The sequence below is a fragment of the Rhinoderma darwinii genome, chromosome 8, assembly GCF_050947455.1.
Source record: "Rhinoderma darwinii isolate aRhiDar2 chromosome 8, aRhiDar2.hap1, whole genome shotgun sequence".
Lineage (NCBI taxonomy): Eukaryota > Metazoa > Chordata > Amphibia > Anura > Rhinodermatidae > Rhinoderma > Rhinoderma darwinii.
The window spans coordinates 9,970,837-9,997,094 of record NC_134694.1 but is presented as its reverse complement, the minus strand read 5'-3'; the positions used below and the strand labels follow the sequence as shown (position 1 = coordinate 9,997,094).

The 26,258-nt window shown below is 47.5% G+C and overlaps 1 protein-coding gene across 2 annotated transcripts; it reads right to left on the bottom strand.

Annotated features, from left to right (window-relative positions):
- Positions 1-25,452, bottom strand: CCDC120 (coiled-coil domain containing 120). 2 transcript variants are annotated; one of them, XM_075835008.1, is made up of 10 exons: positions 25,374-25,452; positions 10,865-10,937; positions 9,259-9,392; positions 8,372-8,458; positions 6,683-6,923; positions 6,425-6,475; positions 6,188-6,350; positions 5,409-5,510; positions 3,481-4,359; positions 1-1,000 (listed from the first exon to the last, which is right to left on the bottom strand). In XM_075835008.1, exons 2-10 carry the CDS (start codon positions 10,899-10,901, stop codon positions 892-894), a joined length of 1,803 nt encoding a protein of 600 aa, XP_075691123.1. In that variant the 5' UTR covers positions 10,902-10,937; positions 25,374-25,452; the 3' UTR covers positions 1-891. The 2 variants fall into 2 exon arrangements, with proteins under 2 accessions (XP_075691123.1, XP_075691122.1); XM_075835007.1 differs by having other exon boundaries at positions 4-1,000; positions 8,342-8,458.
- Between the last annotated feature and the right edge of the window lie 806 nt (positions 25,453-26,258).

Sequence of the window (26,258 nt, the reverse complement as noted above, 5' to 3'; positions counted from 1 at the left end):
AACTCAACGAATGTTTTTTTTTTTTTTCCTTTATCATTTATTGTTAAACCGTCCCAATCAATAACAAATTAAGGTCCCCCGGCCCAATAAAATTTTCAGTTTTTACATATTGCACAGTGTTATCCAGTCACAAGTCAGTGTTAGTAACAGTTAATAGGATCCACAAGAAATATTACAAAAGTCAGTGATTTTTTTTTCTTAACATCCCAACCAAGCGAAGGCTGCGAGTCCAGCTCGGGCCCCTCCATCCTGGGGCAACACCTCCGTCCCGTAGCATTTCTCCAGTGTCTCTACTTATAACATTCATTGTGAAGACAGCGACAGCAAAATATACAGTAGGGAGGGTCTCAGACCACCGTCATAGCAGGAGTCACCCGCCGAGCGTCAGCTACGACCTCTTCAAGGTCACAACTCCTAGCGAGATAAGCGGCATCGTTAAAGTGTCTGTAGGAAATCATTTTCTCACTTCACTGCGGGAGACGGACGCCAGCGACTGTACAGAACATATAATAACCGACCCGGACATAGAAACGTTATATATATAATACACCCCCGCCAGGGAGGAACTTCATTCTTCATCAGTTTTACTTGCCATTCTTGACCATAAAAGAAAAAATATATATAGAACAGTCCCTTGCGGCAACCGAACCTCTTTCTGCCCAAATTGGTGCAAAATCGAGGGGGTACTTATTGCACTTGGCGATGGCGACTATCAGGACTATTGACCGCGGACAGTTCTTACCGCTTCCGACTCCACCCACGTTGGTTTTATTGCTGCAGAACCGGTGGTGGAGGATTTCGGGGTTCTCTCTCTTGGAAGATCGGTCTTCATTTGGTGGAGGCTCCGTACTGAGGAGAGTCGGGTGGTCCATGGTGGATCGGGGTCCAGTGTCAGACTAAAGTCCCGGGCGGCGTGCCCTCTGCCGACCGCTGTCCTTGTGTCCGGGTCAGCGCGGTCGACTGGTTGTACAATTCTTCGTCGACGTACTCTGAAAAGTGTCTGGTGAAGTAGGTCAGTGAAAGATGGGGGTTGGGGGGGGGCGTTTGTGGGGCAGGGGGTTGTAAAACGTGCGTGTGGCGGGATACGTTCGGAGGGTTGAAATGAGGAGCATTCGAGGACAGCGGGAACGTTGAAGAATTGGGAGAATGAAGGAGTTTTAGAGAAGCGAGTTGAAGTTTATGTACCATGGAGGAGTCAGAATTATGTGCAATGGGTATAGGTGTAATAAGGGGGTTATGTTAGGCGGGCGGGGGGTGGAGTAGGATGGATATAGGGCAGAAAAGAAGGGGAAAGCAGAAACAAAGCATTAGAAATTGACAAAGCAGCTCATAATAACTAAGAATGTTAAGTGTAGCCCCACGTTGGCTAGTTCTTAACTCTATATGTACCTGGGAAAGCTGAGTGACAACCAATATGGCCACCATTACTAAGGAAGAGCTTTCACCCAGCTTTCCTAGAGTCCTAAATAGCAAATCTGCCTAGCTATGCAGTAATGTTTGACATTCGGCACTAGAAAAGTTGGTTGGTTGCCCAGTGTTCGATATGACGGCCATATTGGTGGTCACCCAGTTTTCCCTCTAGGAGATCTATAAAAAAATTGCTCATTTGGGGTTCATAATTCTGGAGCCGGGGGGGGGGGTCCTCTAATAATGAATATATATTAGCAAATAGGTACCGACGCAGGTCCCTATACAGCTGAACAACAAAGTGGAGCTACACTTTAAGGGAATGTCTGCCCTCGAAAAACTAATCCGAAGCATTTATAGCATAAAAGAAAAGGTTTCAGATATAATGTTACTTTAAAGACGTCTTCACAGCAGCAAAGAGTCCACCACATCGTCCAATACAGCGGGGGAGGTGTGTAAATACCAGCGCATGGGGAACATGGAGGAGGCGTTGCACATAGGAGCTTGTTTATTTTTTCATTTTGTAGCCTGCCTTAAGGTGGCGATAGATGCGCTGATAATTCAGCAATCGGGACCAGTAATGAGCGGTAGGAACCGCCACGCCTTAACGATATTCTCAGTCTGGTTGCTATCACTATGATCTCCACATTTAAATATAATCCAAAATTTTCATGTTTAAAATATATGTCCATCTCCGAACCCCATTGTACAGTTTCCATAAAAATCTAATCTACATAAGATGTGGAGTCACTGTGTATATACATTAAGTTACTTATCCTGTACTGATCCTGAGTTATATCCTGTATTATACTCCAGAGCTGCACTCACTATTCTGCTGGTGGAGTCACTGTGTACATACATTACATATCCTATACTGATCCAGAGTTATATCCTGTATAATACTCCAGAGCTGCACTCACTATTATGCTGGTGGAGTCACTGTGTACATACATTACATTACTTATTCTGTACTGATCCTGAGTTACATCCTGTATTATACTCCAGAGCTGCACTCACTATTCTGCTGGTGGAGTCACTGTGTACATACATACATTACTTATCCTGTACTGATCCTGAGTTACATCCTGTATTATACTCCAGAGCTGCACTCACTATTCTGCTGGTGGAGTAACTGTGTACATACATTACATCACTTATCCTGTACTGATCCTGAGTTACATCCTGTATTATACTCCAGAGCTGCACTCACTATTCTGCTGGTGGAGTCACTGTGTACATACATTACTTATCTTGTACTGATCACGAGTTACATCCTGTATTATACTCCAGAGCTGTACTCCCTATTCTGCAGGCTTCACAGCCAAAATCTCCAAACATTCCCTCAGTCTTCACAGAACTTGTTCTGGGGATTTGCATTCTAGGAATTGTCATATCTACACCAGACACTGTACAGTCAACTAATGTAGGACACAACTAACTACCCCCTGCATTAAAGCACCTCAGCTAAGCTGTTATGGGTGTGTTTGACGACAAGCGCGTTGACAATTTCCATTGACAACCAGAAGAATTAGGAATACAGCTCTGGAGTATAATACAAGCTGTAACTCTGAATCGGAACATGAAAAGCAATTCTCTATATTTAGAAAGTTACTCAACATTTCTTGTAGATCACACCTATATATAATCTATAGAATGGCGATCAGAGGTGGACAGACCCTTTAAGACCACGAGAAGGCATTTGGGATGAAATTCCCATAAAATCAGAACGTTCATCAGATTATTGTGCCCATAGTCACATAGAAAACGGACAGGAACGGACATGGAAGTCTACTTCATACTCTACGCAGGCAGCTACATAGAAGATATCCCAGGGAGCACCGATCGATCGCTGCAGGCGTGAGACAAGAAGCCCCAATACTGGGGAGCCCCTTTAATTTAGAGATTTTTGCATAACATTATATGTGAAACGCGTTTGGCCTGGACAGGAACAAGTGAAGGTTATAATATTACCGAAGCTGAAGTGTAATAAAAACGAGCCGGACGGACTAGAGAGGAGTCTGAGCGCGGCAGCCTGTGTGAACAGGAGGTGGCCCCTAGTAGAGAATTTCATACCTGCCATGCATTGGGGCCCCAGTGAAACTGATGGAGTGTGGAAGAGGGGATCCAGCCTGATAATGTCCATCGTGGTAACCGGGCCGATAGTATCTCGGATATTGCATGTGAGGAGGGATAGGGCCCCTTTGCACTCCGGCAGGTGCCGCTGAGTTGCGAAGGTACCAGTCCCGCAGTCCCTCCAGAGCCAAGGCTTTATGCACATTCCTCTCCATTGTCTCAGGTGGTGGAGCCCGTGGTTGGCTCCGAGAGCGGGGACCTGGATGGGAAACCTGAGGAGCAGGACGTTGTTGGAAGCCATCGGAGTTCCATGGCTGCTGGAAGTGAGATGTATCAGTCAAATGGGGGCCACACGACTTGTTGCGGGCAACACTCCTTCGCTGTTGTGTTTCTGCACGGCTCCTTAAGGCTGGACTTCCTGGATAACCCTCGAAATAGCCATCTCGTCGTGAGTAATGGCCGCTGCCATCAAGATCTGCCCACCATGGAGCTTCAGGTTCCACCCACCAGTGCCCGTCAGGTTCCACCCACCCTCGCTGCTGCTGCTGCTGCTGCCGTTCCATGTAATAGTCCAGCAAGATGTCTTCATAGGGAAGCCGAGGATTGGCGCTAGGTGTCCGGGGATCTGGGGATCTTGCCCCCCGCTGTTGGAGGTGAGAGGGCACCGCACCAGGCGGAGGACGCTCACTTAGAGCTTCAGAACTTTTGAAGGATGGTTTTCCCTGGGTCTCTGTAGGAGGTGGTCGCTCAATCAAAGCTTCGGAGCTGTTACTGCGCCGACTCCGTGCGGAATGGAGGTTTGTACGATCAATGGGGAAGCCCACCTGAGAGTCCTGACTTCCAGACCACTGTTTCTGAGATAATCCCGAGCTGTCAGACCTGGAAGATGAAGGAATAAATTAAGGTCCTTTTACACGGGCACATACTCAATACAGTTTGTCTATCGGCACTCGTTTGCTCCATTTAAGTGGAGTAACGATCACAATTATGGGCACAAATTGATTGTTCATCCCCATAACAATCTTTCATTTTGACGCCAGTACTTTCCCTATTTCCGCATAAAAGATCCAATCAGCCGACGGTCGTTCATGGGCGATCACGGTCCCGTTTACACAAGGCGATGATCAGGAACAAGCGTTTGCACAATCATCGGCCCGAGTAAAAGGGCCTTGAGGCTAGCCATACACATTAGATGGAGGGTTTGGCCAACAGGTGTCCGCTCGGCCAAGTGTACATGAATGGGGAGAGGGGAGTAAGCCGCTGCCGGGCAACTCTGGCGGATTCATATCTCCCCTGAGAACAAAAGGATCAGGCATGTTGAAATACAACTTTCCCCCGACAGCAGATCTCGGGTGGCCCCCCATACACATTAGATGGTTGGCCGATCCTGCCAAAAAGCGACAGGTTCGGCCGAGATTAATCTGAAGTCGGCCATACACATAAGATGATGATCCCGCCAGCAACAGAAGAGACTAAACTGGCCAATCAGGGAGTGTGTTTTAAAAGAAACTGGCTCACTCAGGCCGGCACAAAGTGGCAAAGATTGGCTGATCATCCCATACTCATGCAGTTTCGGTTGGCCAAAATTCCCCAACCTGCAAGATCACATTTTTGGCAGTCTGCCATGGCGAAGGATCTTTTGTGTTCATTTCTCAAATGACGTTCAGTTGAAATGACCAACATTCATCATGTGTATGGGAATTTTACTATGTATGGCCACCTTAACGGGTTTGTCCAGGTTGGGGGGCTAGTTTTTATACCGATGACCTATCCACAGGATAGGTCATCAGCATATGATCGGTGAGGGTCCGACACCCGTACACCACGACGATCAGCTGGTCCGGCGTCTGTGGATAGACCATCAGTATAAAAAACAGCCCCCAACCTGGACAACCCCTTTAACTCTTCCATGTCCCACCAATACCCACCTCAGGGCAGAGCTGCTGCAGGCATTACGACTCAATATGGGGGTGGCAGGGACACTGCGGCCTTCTAGACTGGACAGACTTCGAGGAAACGACCGAGTGGGGCTGTAGGTGAACAAAGCCATCTATTAAAGCCAAACCGCTACTGTATATAAGCAGATTCACAAACACTGGGTGAGCGGGTTTAATACAAGGCAGAAAGTGTAGGCTACAGCCCAGCGAACAAACCTGCGCTGTCCTCCTTTATACTACGACAGTCCTTCCGGCATATAACATTGCTAGACAATTAACGTGTGATCGGTGGGGATCTGACCCCTGGTACTCCGAACGATCAGCAGAAAGAGCACGGTAGCCCCTTCACAGCAGCAAACAACACAGTGCTGCTCTCATCCATGTGGCTGTGTCTGGTACTGCAGCTCAGCCCCATTCACTTCAGTACCAGGCAAAGCCACATGTACAGCGCCGTGTTGGTTATTGCACTAAAGTCACTGCGACGTTTCCGGATCGGCAGGGCCCCTTTGAGTCAGACAGTCACCAATCGCAGAACATAAGGATAGACTATGGATGTTAAATCCAGAAATATACTCCTAAACACCCCCAGACCACCCTCCGGTCACCGATCATTCAGCTCCAGTCTATAAAGGCCACTGATTATATCGATCCATATGCTTATACAACTAGAGCGACCAAAGCCGCTGAGCACCCCCTGGGCCTATCTTCCTGTATGAAGGACCACTATGTGTCTTGGTCTTAACCCTTCTTGTTCTCACACGCCGTCTCACCTTGATGCACTCGCCATGGAGTTGCGCCGATTGTGGACCTCACAGTACAGTTCTACAGGTGACTGCTTCCATCCGATCCTTCTCTCTGGACTGCTGGAGACAGCCCGGGAGTGTTCAGTCATTCGAGGGGGAGACGGACGCATTCCGGATGATAGGACGTCATCTGCAGGACATCAACAGTAAGCTACAAATCCATAACGTCCTCCCCAAACTATTAAAAGTCAGTAATGGTCTCACCGTGGCTGGCGCTCTCTGATAACGAGCTGCATTCTGATTGGTACGCTTCATCTGCAATGAAAGAAAACAAAAGCCTAATTGGACACGACCATAGAAGTATGCGTCGCCCACAAGACAGCACCCGAGATCAGCGTCATGATTCTGACGGTTCTTTTCTATCGTTGTCCAATAATAACGGGCACGGCCACACTCGAGGGAATCGCCAACGCATCCGACTTGCCAGTGCAACCGTGTTGGCACCAAGATGCAAAGACTCACCCAGCAGACTGTGTGGCACCCTGTGTGTGGGTCTCAGACCGAGCTTCCTGCGCAGGTTGTTACTCTGCTCCTCTAACTCCTGCAGTCTGCGTAGCGCGTCCAGATAAACAAGTCTCCGTTTCCGGCGCTGCTCCATGGTGAGCTCCGCACTCTGCTCAGCTGCCAAACTCAGCTTCCGGGCCGCCTCTGCCATCTGCATCTGTAAAGTAAAGTCCCTCTCCAAGCGCTCCAGCTGAACCTCCTGCAGGAGACAAAGCCCAGGTGATCAGGAAACTCATAGGGTTAATTTTGCATACTGTAAGGAGCGAATGTATAAAACAATGGGTGTGGCTTGCGGCTGTCAGGGCATGCTGGGAGTTGTAGTTTCACAGCAGCTAGAGAGCTACAGGTTGCATTCCACAGCTAAGGAATGCACTAACAGCAGGGCTTGTTGTAACCTGAACACCCTGTCATAGCTGCAATACCACGAACAGCCAGTAGATGGCAGTCATAAGTCCCAACTCCTTTATTATCTAATATAATCTATAATAAATTAGGAGGGGAATATCAGGAAATTGTTTAATTATATTCCAAATCCTTGGAGGACGGACAGCGACGCTATTACAAATGGGCCTCAAGGACGTCCGCAGTGTTTTCTGTCAAGGACAGGCTGCGTGATCCTACAACAGCATCGGACTGGATTGGAAGCCAGCCATGTTCATTCAAATGCAGCAAGAGTTTCATTTATAGTCTGGGATGGACTGCAAGTAGATCTGAGCTCTCCCTGCTGGAAACAACGCCTGGATTATACCTTCTGGTTGCTAGGAAAAAATTTGAATTATCCGAGTAATGATTGAATAATTTGGGGGATTTTATCCATATAGCAATAACATATTCCACGAGTCCCTCTAGAGAATTGCAGAAACGTAAAAAAAATAAATATACAAATAGCCATCTCAATGTCGCCTCTGATGGGAATCGAACACGTGGACACATGCCGAGCACGGTCAGTCGCATTTAAAGGGGTATTCAGAAAAAAAATAAAAATAATTATTACCTATCCACAGGTTAGGTGATAAGTGTCTGATTGCTGGGCGGCCCACCACTGGAACCCCTACGATCACTAGAACGGGGGTCCCGAGTCATCCCCCCCCCTTTTCTCCTCACTTCAAGACGCCAGACGAACACGCGCGGTGCCACTCCATTCAAGGTCTACGGTAGCTTAGTACAGCGCTCTGCGGTTTCCGTCAGTCCCATAGACATTGAATGGAGCGGTAGGCGCATGCTCGTCCTCCGCTCCGTTCCAGCTCCACTTCTCTAAGGGGTGCAGTGAGAAGAAACGGGGGTGTCAGAACCCCGTTCTAGTGATCGGTGAGGGTCCCAGCAGTGAGGTCCCTAGTAATCAGTCACTTATCACCTATCCTGTGGAAACGTGATAAATGACTATTTTAGGAATACCCCTCTAACGACACCTATCGAGATATTCGGCCTCAATTCATGTTCCAAAAACACTAACGTTACATAAATCCTAGACCAGCACCGCAGGGATTCTGTTACTTTGCATCATGTACTGGAACACATTCATTGATGAGGGTCCCAACTCAAGGATACGTGTGATACGGAAAAGTGGAGTTCCCCTTTAAGTCGCAATTGTAAACTAAAGATCCTGCGACTTCTCACCTCTGCTCTGGTTACAGTGGCTGCACTCACTCGAAATGCTCTCTGCCTCCTGGTGACGTTTGGGGGTCTCTCGCCATACTCCAATGGGTACTCCGGGGGTACCTGCCCCGTCAGTTCCTATAGGGAAGACCAACATGTTATAGATTAGGGTTGGTTTATCCATTAGGCCGTAGGTTAGGAGAGAAACACAGGCCTGTCGCTTTAATGGCTCAGTCAATACCGGCAGCAGAAATCAGTAAAGCCTCATTAATTACCATGTCACACCAGCGGGGGCAGGGATCATAGCCGGGTACACACAGGGATAAGCCGTCACGCTGTATCAGTCGGTACACAGTCACCAATATCTGACATTCATTTACAAGTCCTGTCCTGGCTGTACAAGTGTAAACCAAAGTCGATCTTATCTCGACATGCTGTAAAAGGGCATGCTGTCTATTGTTCCCTGTTGTCAGCCAATTTCAGGAGTTTTCTTCAATAGGATGACGGCTAGAAAGTCCAGAAAGATCTCTGATCGCTATTTATCTCACTGATCTCCATTTACATACATATGGGCCTAGAACAGCTGAAGGGTGAGAAAGTGACCACCGCCGCTGGTGGAGTGCCAAATGTCCGCAGGGCATTTATCACTTCCCCTCCCCCATGTGGTAGTGAATTGTTTTTCTTGGCTACGTGACGTTTGGATGCAGTTTTGTGGTACGAAATGAACACAAAACTACATTCGGTGGCGCAGAATTTCGTTTTGTGACAGGTTTAATCTTTTGTGTGTACAGAATATACAATTTTGTTACACAACTGGACAAGCGGCGCCCCAAAAGTGACTTGCGGCAATAGCGGATTATCAAGATTTCCAGACCATCAGGTGCCGGACCAGAGGAACTACGTGAGTGATTACATGAAGGGCGATGCCTCGTACTCACCGCCTCCTGCAGGCACAACCTCCGCAGTTCATGGACTTTCTGCCTTAGGGACTCCTGCAGATCTCGCTGTTTCTCCGTGAGCTCGGATATCAGATGGGCTCGCTGCTTAGAGGAGGAGTCAAAGAGAGCGCCACCTGGAGAGAATAGTGCGGGAAAACAAGATTTAGTATGGATAAGGAATGGAACTTTTACCAGAATGAGATCGTTTTTTCAAAGCCCAAATACGTCTTACGAAAAAGAGAGTTGGACAGGGTGGATTTTTTTTGCCGTTGTTGGCCACAAACAAGGGGGTTTCTTGGGTTTGGCAGCTGAGCCGCCGTTCATGAAGAGGAGTATTTGATGGGAATACAGTGCCCCAATACTAGAAACATACAGTGCACTAATAATACTGCCATGTAGTCCCCAAATAACAGTATCATACAGTGCCCAGAAACTAATATACTGTCCCCAAATACTGCCACAAGGTGCACTAATACTGCCATATAGTCCCCAAATAACTGTACCATACAGTGCCCAAATACCACCACACAGTGCACTAATGCTGCCATGTAGTCCCCAAATAACTGTACCATACAGTGCCCAAATACCACCACACAGTGCACTAATAATACTGCCATATAGTCCCCAAATAACTGTACCATACAGTGCCCAAATGTTAAATCTACAACTATGAGGACTGCTTTGAATCTTCCTGGAGGGGGCAGGGACATTTGATCCACCCCTGCATGTGGTCTCGAAATATGACCTTCTAACAATGCGCCCACGGAGCTGCGCCCGCATGTAGTGAGCGGTGATCATGGAGAGGACTTGCATGGACTTGTTCAATTTGTCGCTCCTGATGCTTGAGAAAGATCCGAGCGCAGAGGAGCAGCTCAAACCCCATCACTCCCGTGTGTCGAGCTGCTCACCAGTCCAATGTGCGATGAAGAGACGTGGAATGTATATAGGTCCATGTATAGATGTGACGGATAAGATATGTCTGGGCAGGGGGGGGGGGGGGGGACATAGACCGGCCTCTGCGTGTCTAGTTGCTACTACTGGTATACAAAACATCGGCGGGACCGGCCGACCATCTAACGTGTATGGGGGGGGGGGGGGGTGTCCCTACTCTCCCCTGACGGGGCAGGTGTCCGTGGAAGGCGGGCATGTTATTGAATACACATGCACGATGTGTATGGGGGGTGGGGGGTCAGGGGGAATAGTTGTAGGACGACAGCTATCTAAGGTGTATGGCCGCCTGTAGGGCATCGTTTAGATCCTATAATTGATCGATTGAGACATCGGCCAGTATTGAAGTAATGTCCATGGTAAGAGACACTAATTCCAAATATCAAGCGGGCCATAGGCATACGAGCTACTGGCTGAAAGCGGACTGGCGACCATATTGGACCTCAATCTCCCAATAGAAGAGCACGTTGGCTCAGCCGAGAGATTGAGTGGCCGCTAAAAAAAAAAAAAAAAAAAATCCAACATGGCCGATCCATGTGATACTGGATGGGAGTCAGGCAGCCCCCTACCATTATACACATCAGATCAATGGAGGATGAAGACGAATCTAATACCACATATAAGGACAAGTCATACACCCAGAGAGTCGGTATTTTACCTGCCGTGGAGATGCCGCAAGGACCTTTCACCTCCATATTTGTTCTGCAGCTCCTACCAGAGATGAGGGAAGCCTAGAGAGAGAAGAGAGCGGTCAAACCGAAGACACGAGCAGCGGCAACAAGTCATTACACAAGCCGCAAGCTACGTATAGTCCACTGTATAGACCCCATGAGACCCTCCACCCCCGCACCGTAGGATTTGGCAGCAAAGAAGTGGCTTCTGCCATGTCAATAGAAAGGATTTGAATTGAAATGGGAAAAGAAAGGAGATTGATGGGGGAAGGGGGGAGAAAAAGTTAAGCACTGCACCAATAAACTTCTGCAAGGTCCCAGGTCACCCCCTCCCCTCCCCGCAGCAGACACCAAATGTTTGAAGTCAAAGGAACTAAAAACACCGACACGAAGGACATCTGGTTTACAGATAACGGCAGGAGAGGCGCCGAGGACAACCATGAACCACTGGGACGTGCGTGGCCGGACCCAGGGACCCACAGGCTGCACCTTTGATAGTCCTTGCTTTTAAAAAACTGACTGTGAAATATCCTTGTATCACCCACAGATCCGTTTAACATGTCCGTTCAACAGAAAACATGTTATAATTTATGAAGAGGAGGAGATAAGCGTCTTTCAGACACATTCGGCGCCACTTATCTCCAAAGGAAACCAATAGGATTGGACGGGTTGAAGTCTAACTTGTCCAATTCTTATTTCCATCAATAGGCTGTTCCCATAAAATTAAACAGTGACCCACTTCTCCGACAGCAATGGAGACCAGGTACCCCTATTCAACAGTGACCCACTTCTCCGACAGAAATGGAGACCAGGTACCCCCATTCTCAGGATCGGCTGGGGTCCGGCATTCAGTCGTTTATAGCATCTCTACACGATACGACTTCCAAGTCAGTGATTGGGAAACCCAGCAAATTCTATTCATATGACGGGGAAGCTGGGACCCCTGCTACGCTGCCTGTGCAAAAAAACAATGGGGGTCCAGATCCAACTAGTGGTCTGCACTACAACTCTCAGCATGCTCCTCACCACAGAATATTCTAAGAAAGCTCTGTGAAGTAGTCTGTCAATGCCAACTCCCCTCTTCGATGGGCACAGCTGGCAATCAATAGTTCCTGCCGATGGAATCAGCTTAATCTGGAGTTTTCTGCCGTCAGCCTCCGGGACCGACATGACTAAAAGGGGCCGACAGCCCCGAAATAACGCCAGTTTACAAATTCTAATATAACACAGAACTCCAACATTTTATCACATTCAGGTGTCTGGGAAAGCCGATTGCCCACCTCTGCGGCAGCGGTCATGGCGGCCATATTGGTTGTCACCCAACTTTCGAGAAACAGATGTAAGTATAAAGTAAAGGATTTGACAGAGGTCGACTCAAGGACTTCCATTTACTGGGGAGTTTCTCTTTTTAGGTGGAATTTCCGGCTTCTTTTCCGCATGTCGGATGCGATTTCTCCCAAATTGTTTTACTACGTGCCGCACATGAATATTTACTGTCGGAAATACATTTGAATCAACTTTAATAAACATGACATGACAACATGGCAGGAGGTCCAGCGAGACGCGACACGGGGTCAGCAGCAAGGGGTCTCAGAACAGTAAACTAGTCAATGAGGCGGAGATTTTAACCCCTTCCCAGTACTGGTCTGATATATTCTTTTTTGCCATCAGTGAAATCATTCAGAATAAATGCAAGCTAAATGGTCATCCAGCTTTCCATAAACCCAGAATGCCAACCATCTACAATTGGTCTCCCATTGCCCTGCCCATTCTGTTTGTGAACCAGGAGGCCCTGGATGAGCAGTGAAACGGGTCACTCCCACACAGGAAAGCGCTGCAAGACCTCCTGAAAAATACCCCAAAAATATTTTCTCAAAAAGTCAATATGGGTTGGTAGATGTCACTTGGGCAACGTATACCATCAATTGCCAATGATTCTACCATGGAACTGGTGGGTACATACAGGGCAAGCATCAGCACCAGGCAATCCTGGGCACATAGATGCCAGGGCCCATTGAGATTGTGGGTTTACGGTGATCTACGCCGTTGAAGTAGAGGTTAGGGTACACAGGGGCACCCCACTGAGACTCCTGTATGGGCCCACATACACATGGAGTGAGCTCCGGGTACATGACTCTTATGGCAAGCTCTATCCTGCCAATCAGCGTAGTCACCCGTAGTCACTGCCAAAGGTTACAGGTGAATCACTGACAGATCAGACATCCGTGTCACTTCTGCAAACACACGGAATAATATGTAACAAGAAAGGAATTGTTCCCGACTCCATTGTCACGCGGGATCGGTGTCCTAATCCTCTGATGTAACAATGAACCACAACACCTCCCCAACGAGCAGCGCGCGGGCGCTCAATGACAATGCATGCCACTGTCCACGCCTCGCTGGTATCTGCAGAATTTGCGGTTCTCAAATTACAATACAAATATTTTGATGATACCCATATCCTCTCCCATAAAGACTACTGTAACCTTCCCGACGAACTCAAGGAATGACATCATTAACCGTAAATCCCCGAGTCGTCCTTTTCGGTCAACTGGATTCAAATTCTAGTCAGACAACCCTTACTAATATACGATACCGGGTGACAGACAACATGGCGCCCATTATGGAGTGGTCAAATCCCTTATTCTGACTGGTGGGGGTCTGGCGGCCGTGACTGATCCTGAGAATGAAGGGGCCACAGCGCTGGTGTAAAGCCTCGTGCACACGACCGTAAGGGTTTTTACTGTCGGCAACTACGGATCAGACGGCTACGGACACACATCCGTAGCCGTCCGCAATTGCGGAAGCGTCCATAGTCTTCTATCGGCGAGTCCATGCCGCAATTGTACACAAGAATAGGACATGTTCTATATATTGCGGATCATTTCTACGGCACGGGCACATCAGTAAATATACGGAAAGGTGTCCGTGACCAATAGAAATGAACGGGTCCGTAGATTATCCGTAATTATGGACGACAACAACAGTCGTGCGCATGGGGCCTCTTACAAGTGTTCCTCGTAGAATGGCGCTCGCGGGTACCCACCACACCACTTCATTCAAATAAATGAGGCAATGCCGACTACTTATGACCGGAGAATGGGAACATACACATTCCAGCATATCCGATCCTTTGCCGCCAGAGGTGCTTGACCGCCGCTTATCCCCCTCTCCCTGAATGCAGCTTGCCGGATTTGTGCGGTTTCTTACCGTTTGTGATCCGGCAGGGGGCCATTCACCTCACAGCGCTGCCCCAAATCTGGAATCAAGACAGTGAAGACATATAAATCTAGCTGTAGGCCTTAGTACAATAATATAGCTGATGAGGATATAGCAGAACCGAGTCTGTGAATGTAGTAAAGCCAAGCAGGTCCTATGGCATTGAGATCAGCAGGTGTTCTTGTGATTATTCATAGGACTGCATTATCACAGCGCGATGACAAATTCAGCTCTGCTACGTGTGCGTCTTATCACTGCTCTTGTGGCATTTAATACTGAATTCAGCCGTTTTTTAGTTTTGTCTCTTTCTGGGAAAGCTGGGTGACAGTCAAAATGGCCACATTGTCGCTGTTACAGAGGATGCCATCCAGCTTTTCCAGACACCTGAATAGCAAATCTGTCCTTTTATAAAGCGAAGTTGGATATAGGCATATGTGTCACTCAGGCACTCGGGAAAGGTGGGTGACAAGTCCTATGGGAGATGTACTGGTGGCCATTTTGGTAGCCACCCAGCTTTCCCAGAAACAGATAAATACGATATAAAAAGACTTTACAAACAAGGACTAGTAGATTGGGCTCCCGCTTAGGTCTCTGGCTCTTAAGGGGGTTATTCAGGATTTAAAAATGGGCGGCCTCTCCATAGGAAGGACATCAATATTAGATCGTTGGGGCGCCGGCTCTCGGCACCCTCGCCGATCAGCTGTTTAAAGGGGCTGCAAATGGGACAGCGCTGAAAAACTTTGCACAGCCGCTACGAAAATAACTACATCCTGAAACCCGAGGTTTACAATGAAGAGGCTGCAGCGCTTTCTCTACACCGCGACCCCCAGCTGATCGACGGGGTGCTGAGAGTCGGACCCCCACCGACCCAATATTGACGCCCATCAATTTCTAAATCCTGGATAACCCCCTTTAGCCTTTCATTTCAACGGTGCTTCCCTTATGCAATGTTTGTCCGCTATTCAAGGGGAACGGTCCCGACCATCTCTATTACCAGGGATGCCAAGGGAGAAGATAAACAGGTACCAGGCCCTTGTGGCTCCCTCATAGTGGCGGTTCATACCACCACCTTTGGATACATGTTCCTTTTTACCATGGCGCCATCTTTTTTTCTATGTAGATCTTTGGTTGTAGTAGTTCACACGCGCTGCTATACCAGGGAGACATGTTCAGGGTGCCACGTCACATGTGGCCGTACATGCTGTGCCCAGCGCGTCATGTAACATGTACTAAAGTTATCTGAAGGACGGGTTATACAGAAGCACCCAGTGATTCACCAGGGCAAGGACTCCGCAGGGGGGACAAATAGTTTCCAAGTACAAATAACAGACTGCGTTGCTGGCAGTGTCCACTGTGATGATGTCATCGGTGCAGCAATTATATGCTTATAATAATCACACTCCCTGCCTGGTAATAGAGCTGGCCGGACACACCTAGCTCGGTACAGTCGCACATTGCCAGGCCTCGACAACCGAGACGAGATTCTGCCCTCCCTGTGACCGCAGATGGAGTAGACTCTAGTGTGGTGTATTATGGGATTCCTTTTTCAGGGAACATTTTGTATGCAATAATTTAACCTCGGCCTGTTCTACATCACGCAGTTCTTTCTATTGCGATAGATCGGACACGCGGCGGATTTCAAGTGGTTTTGGTGGTGGGAAGAGATCAGACCACGTTGCCAAATAGGGCACAGGGTGGCGGCAGCGCTCATGGGTACTGTTACAGGGCAGGTTTGGGGTAGGGTTACTTAACACCCCAGTTATCTCGGATACTATGATTTATTCATGTGTAAACCAGTCGTCAATCTGACAAGCGTTCCACCTCATTGTCGGCCTTGGCACACTGATCGCTCTACCCCATGCCAGTACCTAGGGATTATGTAATGGGATACTTTTAGATACACATGACTTAGTATTTGTTCATCTTTTGCAACTGTATTGTAACCCTCAATCCCCGCACTATTTCACGATCTGTTTCTGGGAAAGCCGGGTGACAACCAATATGGCTGCTACTACAGCTCCAGAGGGGTTGTCACCCAGCTTTCCCAGAATCAGGAATTGCAAATCTACCTAACCTGGAGTAGAGAATAAATCACTATAAACATAAGGACTTTCCATTCAGGACTCTGGAAAAGCTGAATGACAACCCCCTGTGAGAGATATAAAGGCAGCGATAATGGTTGTCACCCATCTTTTCCTAAACCAGATGATCAGGGGGCCCTTTAAGTGAAAAGTTTACCCGTAGATCTATAGACAGATCGGTATAGGTACATATTTTCATACTTCTGGATAGGTGCCAGTAATGCAGTAATACTAGATTATAGGTCACGCAACTCAGTCATGTCCTGCACAGCCATTGTCTGCTGTCATCACTACATCATTGGCTGCACAGGTAAGAATGACATCATCATCAGCCCACATCACAAGCTGCCTGTCAGGATGATGTCATCATTAGCTCCGTGTGTCAATAACATTACACCTCACCCAGGAATGCCGCACTCACTACAGTATCACACAGGATAGGCTGAGATACATACACCGGCTCCGAAAACAGCATCACACGTGCTAGGATTAGATACACCGACTCAGCCGACAGTATCACACGTGCTAGGATTAGATACACCAACTCAGCCGATAGTATCACCCGTGATAGGATTAGATACACCGACTCAGCAGACTGTATCACACGTGCTAGGATTAGATACACAGGCTGAACAGCCAGTATCACACATGCTAGGATTAGATACACCGGCTCTGCACACAGTATTACACATGATCAGCTTAGATACACAGGCTCAGCAGACAGTATCACATATGCTAGGATAAGATGCACTGGTTCAGCAGACAGTATCTCACATGCTAAGATTAGATACACCTGCTCAGCACACAGTATTACACAATCAGCTTAGATACACAGGCTTAGCCGATAGTATCACACATGCTAGGCTTAGATACACCAGCTCAGCAGGCAGTATCACACATAAGCTTAGATACGCCGGCTCGGCAGCACTCTGTCCCTGAAGATTATTGTATCCGGAGGCGCAGCAGCTGGCCGCTTCTCTTCCCAGCACAGGTTAATATCTGGCCCAGCAGGAAGTGTCTGTAAATCCGCTCAGACCTTGCTCAATACATATGAGCAAAGAAACCTACACTACACCCAGCAGGTGAGAACACGCCTGCCCTGACTCACCCGCAGATGCGCCAGAATTATCTGCAGGCTTCCTGCATACGCCACCAGTCCCTGTAATAACCCCCCACACCATGTCCTGCTCTACAGTCCCCACTAAATCCCAGCGGAGAACATAGAATAGAAGAAAAATCCAATGTGCTCCTTAACCCGGTGCCGGATCACGCCGCCACATAAACAAGGATAAAACAGGTTGGGTTTTACCTGGCCGGTCATATGGTTCACTATGGAGATAAGCAGCATCAGAACCAACCGCTTATCCCACCATGCTCAGCGCATAGCAATGTAAGGTCTATGGCTGCCATTAGTCACGGATGCGATGAGGTTGAGAGTAGCTGCCCAGAGCATTTCACTTTATTGCTTTATTATAAATTATACGGTTACGAAACAGATCAAATATGAGGCTATAAACAGAACTTTTTATTTTATTATGGCTCCTAGAAACCTTAGGACAGGTTCATAGGTTCAGGCAGTAGTGTATCAGTAAGCCACACCGATATATATATATATATATATATATATATATATATATATAGGAATTAAAGGAACACTAGGTGAAACGGTCACACCACTAGGGGTCTGAGGAGGCGGAGCATGACAGGGATTCAAAGAGCAGCAAGATAGAATTCCAGTGTCAAGCTCCGCCCCCTCATGGCCTACTTTAGGCATAACACAATAGGCCTCATTTATCAAAACAGTGCAACAGTAAAACTGTCCCTGATGTCCGTAGCAACCAATCACAAATCAGCTTTCATTTCCTACACTACTCTGGAAAAATGAAAGTAGAGCTCTGATTGGTTGCTATGGGCAACAATGGCAGTTTTACAGTTCAATAGTTTTGCTAAATAAATGCAAATGTAATTTTGCCCCCACAGTCCTTAACCACAATCTAGGAGGTGGGTACTTAGCAAAATCTAAACCCTCTAAGTGTTCTTGATTGGTCCTGAAATCTGGCTACATTACTTTACATATCATGTGTTATACTCCATTCACACTTTCAATAGTGTGCTGGTTGCTCTTGGAAACAGACAGCAGCTTAGCTCCACCCCCACCGTCAGACATGTGACCTAACAACTCCGCTCTTTTTACTGTGTAAATTTCATCTAAGCTCTCACAATGAGAAACCAACCAAAATCAATGCAGATTTGGATGTGAATGGAGAAGAAATGTAAATACTGTAAAGCGATGTTTAGAAGTAGAGTCTTCTATTTAACGGCTATGTCTGGCTTAGAAGTATTCATGAGGCCCGACTTCCTGGGTATTCATGAGGCTCACCTTCCTGCATTCATATGGATATTAGCAGGCCCTTCAAAATGGCCGCCTTCACTTTCTATAGCTCGATGTAAATACATATAGGGAGTATCTATAGCCTGTACTGTTGCGCATAAATAGGACCCTGTTCAGATAGGTAGAAACCAGGCCCAAAAAAAACAGAAACTCATTTTTTTAAAGGGCCAGTAAACCTAAATTCAGTAGATTACAAACTGCGAATATCCTTCGCACCTATGTATGGAAACGTTCCTCTCAGCACTGGACATACGAGATAAAGTCCCGTTGATGGGGGCAGGGATATTTCTGGACGTCATGCCACTCATCAGATTGTAGGACACAACTCTTGTCTCTCTAAACCCTTGAAATAGCTGATACCAGGGAACAATAGATGGTATTAAATGGCAGAGAAAACGGTGTGAACATAGAATTTAGTGTTCCTTTTAAAAGGGATTGTCGAGATTTGTAGAATTTTTTTTACGATGTTTTGGGATCTCAATGGGCACTACCGGCCCTACAGAGAGCCACGGGGACCCCGTCCCATGTACATAACATCACGTCCGAATTGCCAGTTTAACAAATGCAAAGTCACCAAAAAGCAAAGAAAAATAGACACACCTGTGATAATATTTGTCTGACCAGAACTACCGCGCAAATTACAGGTGCGAAACCGCCCGGAATAAATGAAACCCTATAGTATGTGCCCAAGTATACCGCGGGACGGAGCACGGGGTGTACCGCCACATAACTAGGAAAACCGGCCTTCCAGGTGTCTCGGAAACTTGGGCAACAAACCCCTGTGGGAACTGTAATGGTGACCATATTGGCTATCACCCAGCTTTCCCAGATCCAGATATACGCCATTTCATGCATTTTAAAGGGGTTCTCTATTAAACATTGATGGTCTCTCCTTAGGACCCCCGCTGAGCACACAATGAAGACTACGTGGCATTCCTGCGAGCACCGGAGTTCTGTTCATGGTTTGCCCGGGCCTGGTACCGCGGCTTGTCCCATTTACTTGAAGCACCTGGCACAACCGCCCGTAAGGACCAGCCGCAGTGCCTGTGTAAACAACGACGGGATGTGGCGCTGGCACGACCGCCACCGAACAAACATGGACAACCTGTCCTAAAGACAACTGGGTGAAAACCAATATTGCGGCCATTTCAGCTCCTACAGGGGTTGTCATCCATCTTTCCTGGAGTCCTAAACGGCAAATACAGATTTGCCACTGAACGCTGTGACTTACAGACCGAGCATTGTTCTCTGTTTAAGGCCTCACGCACACGACCGTAGGCGTGTGCACGGCCCGTACATGCGGCACGGACGGCCGCAGGATGACATCCGCGGGCCGCCCACAATTCACGGACCATGCACACATTGATTTCAATGAGACCGGACCGCAAACACGGTTCGTATAAGGACTTGTCATATCTTCTTGCGTTCCGGGTTTCCAGCCAATACACGGACCGTAGGAAACCATGGTCATGTGCACGGGCCCATAGAAGTGAATGGGTCCACAATTCACCCGCAGATTTACGGATGAATTGCGGACGCAAAAACACGTTCGTGTGCATGAGGCCTAAAGACCCTTTTACACTGGGCGACTATTGGGCAGTCGTGCGTTCGTATAACGCTCGTTGCTGATAATTGTCCTGTGTAAACAGGGCAGCGATCAGCAGATGATCGAGCAAACGCTGGACCATCCGCTGATCGTATCGTTCTAAAAAAGTAAAATATTATCGTTGTCGGCAGCGCATCTCCCTGAGAGACGCGCTACCGACATAATAATGTATGGGGACGAGCGATCAGCGTAACGACCGCTCGTCCCCATCTATAGCTCCGTGTGACAGGAACAAACGAACGCCGATCAACCATGTCTCGTTGATCGACCAGATTGTTGGCCGGTGTTTAGAATATTTGCCTCTAATGCAGGGCCTGAAGGGGTGGAGCATGACAAGGATTCTCTCATGTCCTTGTCATGCACCGCCCACTCAGGCCCTGCACAGAGTTCCTTTAAACTTCTTTGGACTAGCAAGCAGAGCCCCCACAGACAGTACCATCAGGCGTCTCAATAACAGATATTTAAAGGTGCATTGCTCCTTTAATCCATCAGCAGCGCAACTCTGAAACTTGACAACGTTGTTAAAACTTGCTTCTTCCACTTTAGGTCGAAGACTTTCATGTGTGACCTCATCACTTTGGTGTGTTACAGAACATGCTGCAATCCGTTGAGGCCTGCAACGTGGCTTTTCGTGACATAATCCCTAAATGTTAAACTTCAACCTCAAGAGGCGGCCGTCCACATCCTCTACACTCAGGACTATTTCCCGTAGTCAACAGTTTCCATAGGACGTGTCTGCGGTGTCTACATCTAAAATACCACCGTCCCATGTACAGGAATATACATTTCTCTGGGCAAAACGATACATTGTTACGTCTAGAGGAGAACTTGAGAGGGCGGGGCATGACAAGGATTCTCTAACTCATGCTCCGCCCCTTGGGCCCTGCATTACAAATGAAAGTGTGCTCCTTTAAAAAAAAAAAAAAAAAAGGGGGGCACACAGACTGAGGGGGTGCTATTGGTACCCACTATTTTAACTCTTTGGGGGCATTTTGTAAATCGCCCTTTTTAAAGCGCACCTGACCCATGACAAACTCATTCAAAAGAGGTTGAAAAAAACTGGTTCCGTTTTTGGCATCAAGTATTTGTACAGATTTTAGCGAATACAGGGGGCCAATAGGGTGTACAGGAAGGCGTTATACACCCGCCCATGTCATGTTCTGTCCTCGCCTGTACATCAACATCCGTCTCCACCTACATTACAGGAGATTGTAATTAGCACCACTGGTGACAACAATTATTTTTATTAGGAAATTATTTCCGGTTTATGAAATACCAACAGATAAGATTCCAGCCTTTACAAGGAGGAGCAGAACGATCAAAGCAAGTAGCACCGTCCCCCTGACCGCAAGGAGTCACAGTAAGGGCCCGTTCACACAGTTTTTCGGCACAGATTTTAACATGTAAACCACGTCTGAATCAGCGCCAAAAAATGGCCAAAAATCGCCCCCCCTCCTTATTGATTTCAATGGGAGTCAGAAGCGTTTTTTCCCCGGGCAGCAATTGGCCGCTTACGTGAAAAAAAACGGCATGTCCTTTTTTGCTGCAGTTTCTGCCTCTGACCTCCCATTGAAATCAACGGGAGGCAGAAAAAGACAAAAAAAACAAAAAACCTACGGCGCTCTTTTCTGATCGTTTTTCGCAGCATTTTTTGCCTGCGGTCCTTCAATTAGCTTCAATGGCCGCGGCCGAAAAACAGTGGGGAAAAAAACAAAAAAAAAAACGCAGACTGTTCAAAATCTTTGGATTTTTTTATTCTGCCTGCAAAACCCTCTGTGTGAACAACCCCTAAGGGCTCATTCAGACGAGCGTGATTCTCGTGTGCGGTGCGTTGAATTGATTTCAATGGGGCTATTCACACATGCAGGAGTTTTCACGCGTCTAGTTGCCCACAGACGCACATCCGTTACAATAAACATTAAAATAAGTCTCGATACATAAAATATACACATATTTGGTATCGTCGCAACCGTAATTACACGTTTATAGCGTCATTCATGTTTACGCCATTATAAAATAAAAACTTTCACTTATTAATATGAGGCGCGAGGTGCGATGATGAATTTTGAACCTCCATGTACCTTACACGTTAATAGTACTTAACCCCATCACGTACCTCACACATTAACCCAATGTTGTCCATTAGGAACATGATGGGGTTAATTACTATTAATATGAGGCACACGGAGGTTCAAAATTCATCATCGCACCTCGCGCCTCATGTCAGAAAATTGAATTTTTTTAAATGTTTGTATTGTTGTTGGCAAAGTATCGTTTTGGTATGGAGTAACGCAATACTACACGAAGTAACAGTAACGCAAGTCCAAATTCTGGTATCGTGACAGCCCTACATCCGTGATTCACGCATCAATTACATTGAAAAAAAGCACACAGATGCCAAACGCAACGCACACGGACAGATTTACGCACATTTTTTACGTGTGAACGTAGCATAAAGGTGGCCATACACTTTGGTAGCCAAATGCCCGTTTGGCCGACCGATATTCCTCCCGTGCCCCCATAGTTGGCTCAGCCGGGCATGTGTTCTCCATGGGCAGAGGGGAATAATCCGCTGCCAGACATCTTTGGCGCTGGGTTATGTCCCAAGAAAACAAAGGATTGCACATGGCGAAATCCAACATGCCGATCCCTCCCCCCCCCCCCCCCCTTACATCCCCATAGATGGTCAGCCAGTCCCACTAAAATCAGACGGCTTAGCCGACATTCAGCTACGGACTGTGGGCACCTAAAGTTTATTTTGCAGTTTCTAAGAAAGTTGGGTGACAACCAATATGGCTCCCACTGCAGAGGTTGTAACCCCTGCCCCGATATGAGGGGACGCTGCCCTGGTTCCCATATCTGATGTAAATCAAAGCATAATTGCCATTCAGGGCCCTGAAAAAAGTTTGTCACAACCGCTGTGAAAGCTGCAGTGTCGGCGATATTAGTCATGACTCCGGGAGCGATGGCGGATACTCGTAGAGGAGATTCCCAGCCGGACCTGCTCTCCCACAGGAATGATAACAACAACATGACAGACTCCTCCGACTGCACATATGGGAAGAACGACTATTCCCATACGCTGCAACAAGCGTAAACATTCTGCCAGCAGGCAGACGACAAGGTGGCACATTACCAATGACGGGTGTGCCGCCTATCCATGGCAGCGGGGGCAGACCCATGTATACCTTATAATACCCACATACATACAGTATAACGTACATGGGGTGTGTAGGATACGGGTCCTTCTCTGGCCAGGACACTTCCACCCAGGGGTCATGCACCTCTACGCTGGTACTAGCGTACACCGGTAACCATGGGGTACGACTTCCCGGAAGATCGTACTGTTGACCCACTGGGCGCCAGATATCTGCTCATCATGGAAGTCATTGACCTGCCCAATGGATATAAACCCTATAGAATCGGGAAACTACAAGCATACGGCACACTAAACGGCAGTGTATACAGCATTATGTACAGGGGGGAGCATACACTATACACCAGCTGGTAAACCAACGCTCCAATTCATACAGGAGGCGGCAGTGACCCCCAAAGAGTCCGAAACCATGACAAACCCGCGCTTTTATGTACATGGCGTATACACAGATATATCATAGTACAGTATATAGAGTATCAGACGCATATAGTGCACTCTACACACACATAGGATATAGAGGTATATAGTATACATCATATAGACATCAGCCTCCTGTTATGCTTCCCGTTCTATCGTTATTACAGACATTCGAAAGGAACGTTTCTGATGGTCTCATTAGCTTCTATTCCGCAGGTGTCAGTTTGGGGTTAGGCGGCGGGTATAGCATATTCTACCCAGTAATAAAACTAAATGGCGACCTGGCACTGCCTTATTTTTATTATTGAAGTCAGCAAAAAATGGAAGATATCCGCTGTGTTTGTTTTCAATCTTGGTCCATTAGAAATGAAAGTCAAACGCGAGTGTGAATAGAGTCATAGACACATGTGATATACAGGACATCAGACCTATACGGGGCATGATACACAGTGCAGCGCGCACACATAATATACATTAGACACACACATTATAGATATTACAGGGCACCACACACACCCAGATATAGGATATACAGGGCACCACAAATACACGTATATAGGATATACAGGGCACCACACACACCCAGATATAGGATATACAGGGCACCACAAATACACGTATATAGGATATACAGGGCACCACACATACCCAGATATATGATATACAGGGCACCCCACACACACGTATATAGGATATACAGGGCACCACAAATACACGTATATAGGATATACAGGGCACCACAAATACACGTATATAGGATATACAGGGCACCACACACACCCAGATATAGGATATAAAGGGCACCACACCCACCCAGATATAGGATATACAGGGCACCACACACCCACCCAGATATAGGATATACAGGGCACCACACATACCCAGATATATGATATACAGGGCACCACACATACCCAGATATAGGATATACAGGGCACCACACATACCCGTATATAGGATATACAGGGCACCACACATACCCGTATATATGATAGACAGGGCACCACAAATACACGTATATAGGATATACAGGGCACCACAAATACACGTATATAGGATATACAGGGCACCACAAATACACGTATATAGGATATACAGGGCACCACACATACCCAGATATAGGATATACAGGGCACCACACACACCCAGATATAGGATATACAGGGCACCACACATACCCAGATATAGGATATACAGGGCACCACACATACATGATATACAGGGCACCACACATACCCGTATATATATGATAAACAGGGCACCACACATACATGATATACAGGGCACCACACATACCCGTATATATGATATACAGGGCACCACACATACCCAGATATAGGATATACAGGGCACCACACATACATAGAATATCATACACACAATATACATCAGAAACGCATATGATACACAGGTTGTCAGACACAGCAGATATACAGTTCTATGCAGTGTGAGGATCACATACAGTACACAGTGTAGCACAGACACACAGTAAACACTGGCTCTCAGGTAGAAGCCTGCTGCAGCCACACGTCGCAGGGCACCGGCGGGGTACATACATACACATGCGGGGCACACACTACATGGCAGCACCGATCACACATTACCAGGGACACAGCGATCTCACCTCTCCGGCCGCAGGTACCAACCTGCGCTCTCTGCTCACACAGGAGCTTCCAGCGGAACACACCAACTGCACGTCCAACCCGGGGGGAGCCCAGGCTACAAGATCAAACCATTCCCCACAGAGGTTGTCCTCGATCCTCCCTTCCCCAGTAGACCTGTCTATCAATTGGTACAGTCCGACCTCAAGGTTCTGGATTCCAAAAATTCCAGGAAAGAAGGATTAACCTCTTCATAACCACAGACTGAGAAACGTAGAGACTGCCTGTGGGCACAGCCAGGTACCGGGCGCCTCTAGTGCCAGAGCATAACGGCAATACAGTACCACAGCATGGGGCACAGGTGCTTAACTCATTCAGTACCTCAGCATGGGGCACAGGTGCTTAACCCATTCAGTACCACAGCATGGGGCACAGGTGCTTAACCCATTCAGTGCCACAGCATGGGGCACAGGTGCTTAACCCATTCAGTGCCACAGCATGGGGCACAGGTGCTTAACCCATTCAGTACCACAGCATGGGGCACAGATGCTTAACCCATTCAGTGCCAAAGCATGGGGCACAGGTGCTTAACCCATTCAGTGCCACAGCATGGGGCACAGGTGCTTAACTCATTCAGTACCACAGCATGGGGCACAGGTGCTTAACCCATTCAGTACCACAGCATGGGGAACAGGTGCTTAACCCATTCAGTACCACAGCATGGGGCACAGGTGCTTAACCCATTCAGTACCAAAGCATATGGGCACAGGTGCTTAACCCATTCAGTACCACAGCATGGGGCACAGGTGCTTAACCCATTCAGTACCAAAGCATATGGGCACAGGTGCTTAACCCATTCAGTGCCACAGCATGGGGCACAGGTGCTTAACTCATTCAGTACCACAGCA

What these genes read in the sequence shown, in the direction of transcription:
- CCDC120 (XM_075835007.1), bottom strand. Translation starts at nt 10,901, where the DNA reads ATGGAGGTGAAAGGTCCTTGCGGCATCTCCACGGCAG. An exon ending in TTGCGGCATCTCCACGGCAG is followed by an intron (nt 9,393 to 10,864) that starts GTAAAATACCGA and finishes TATTCTCTCCAG; the next exon opens with GTGGCGCTCTCTTTGACTCC. An exon ending in CCACTGTAACCAGAGCAGAG is followed by an intron (nt 6,924 to 8,341) that starts GTGAGAAGTCGC and finishes TGTCTCCTGCAG; the next exon opens with GAGGTTCAGCTGGAGCGCTT.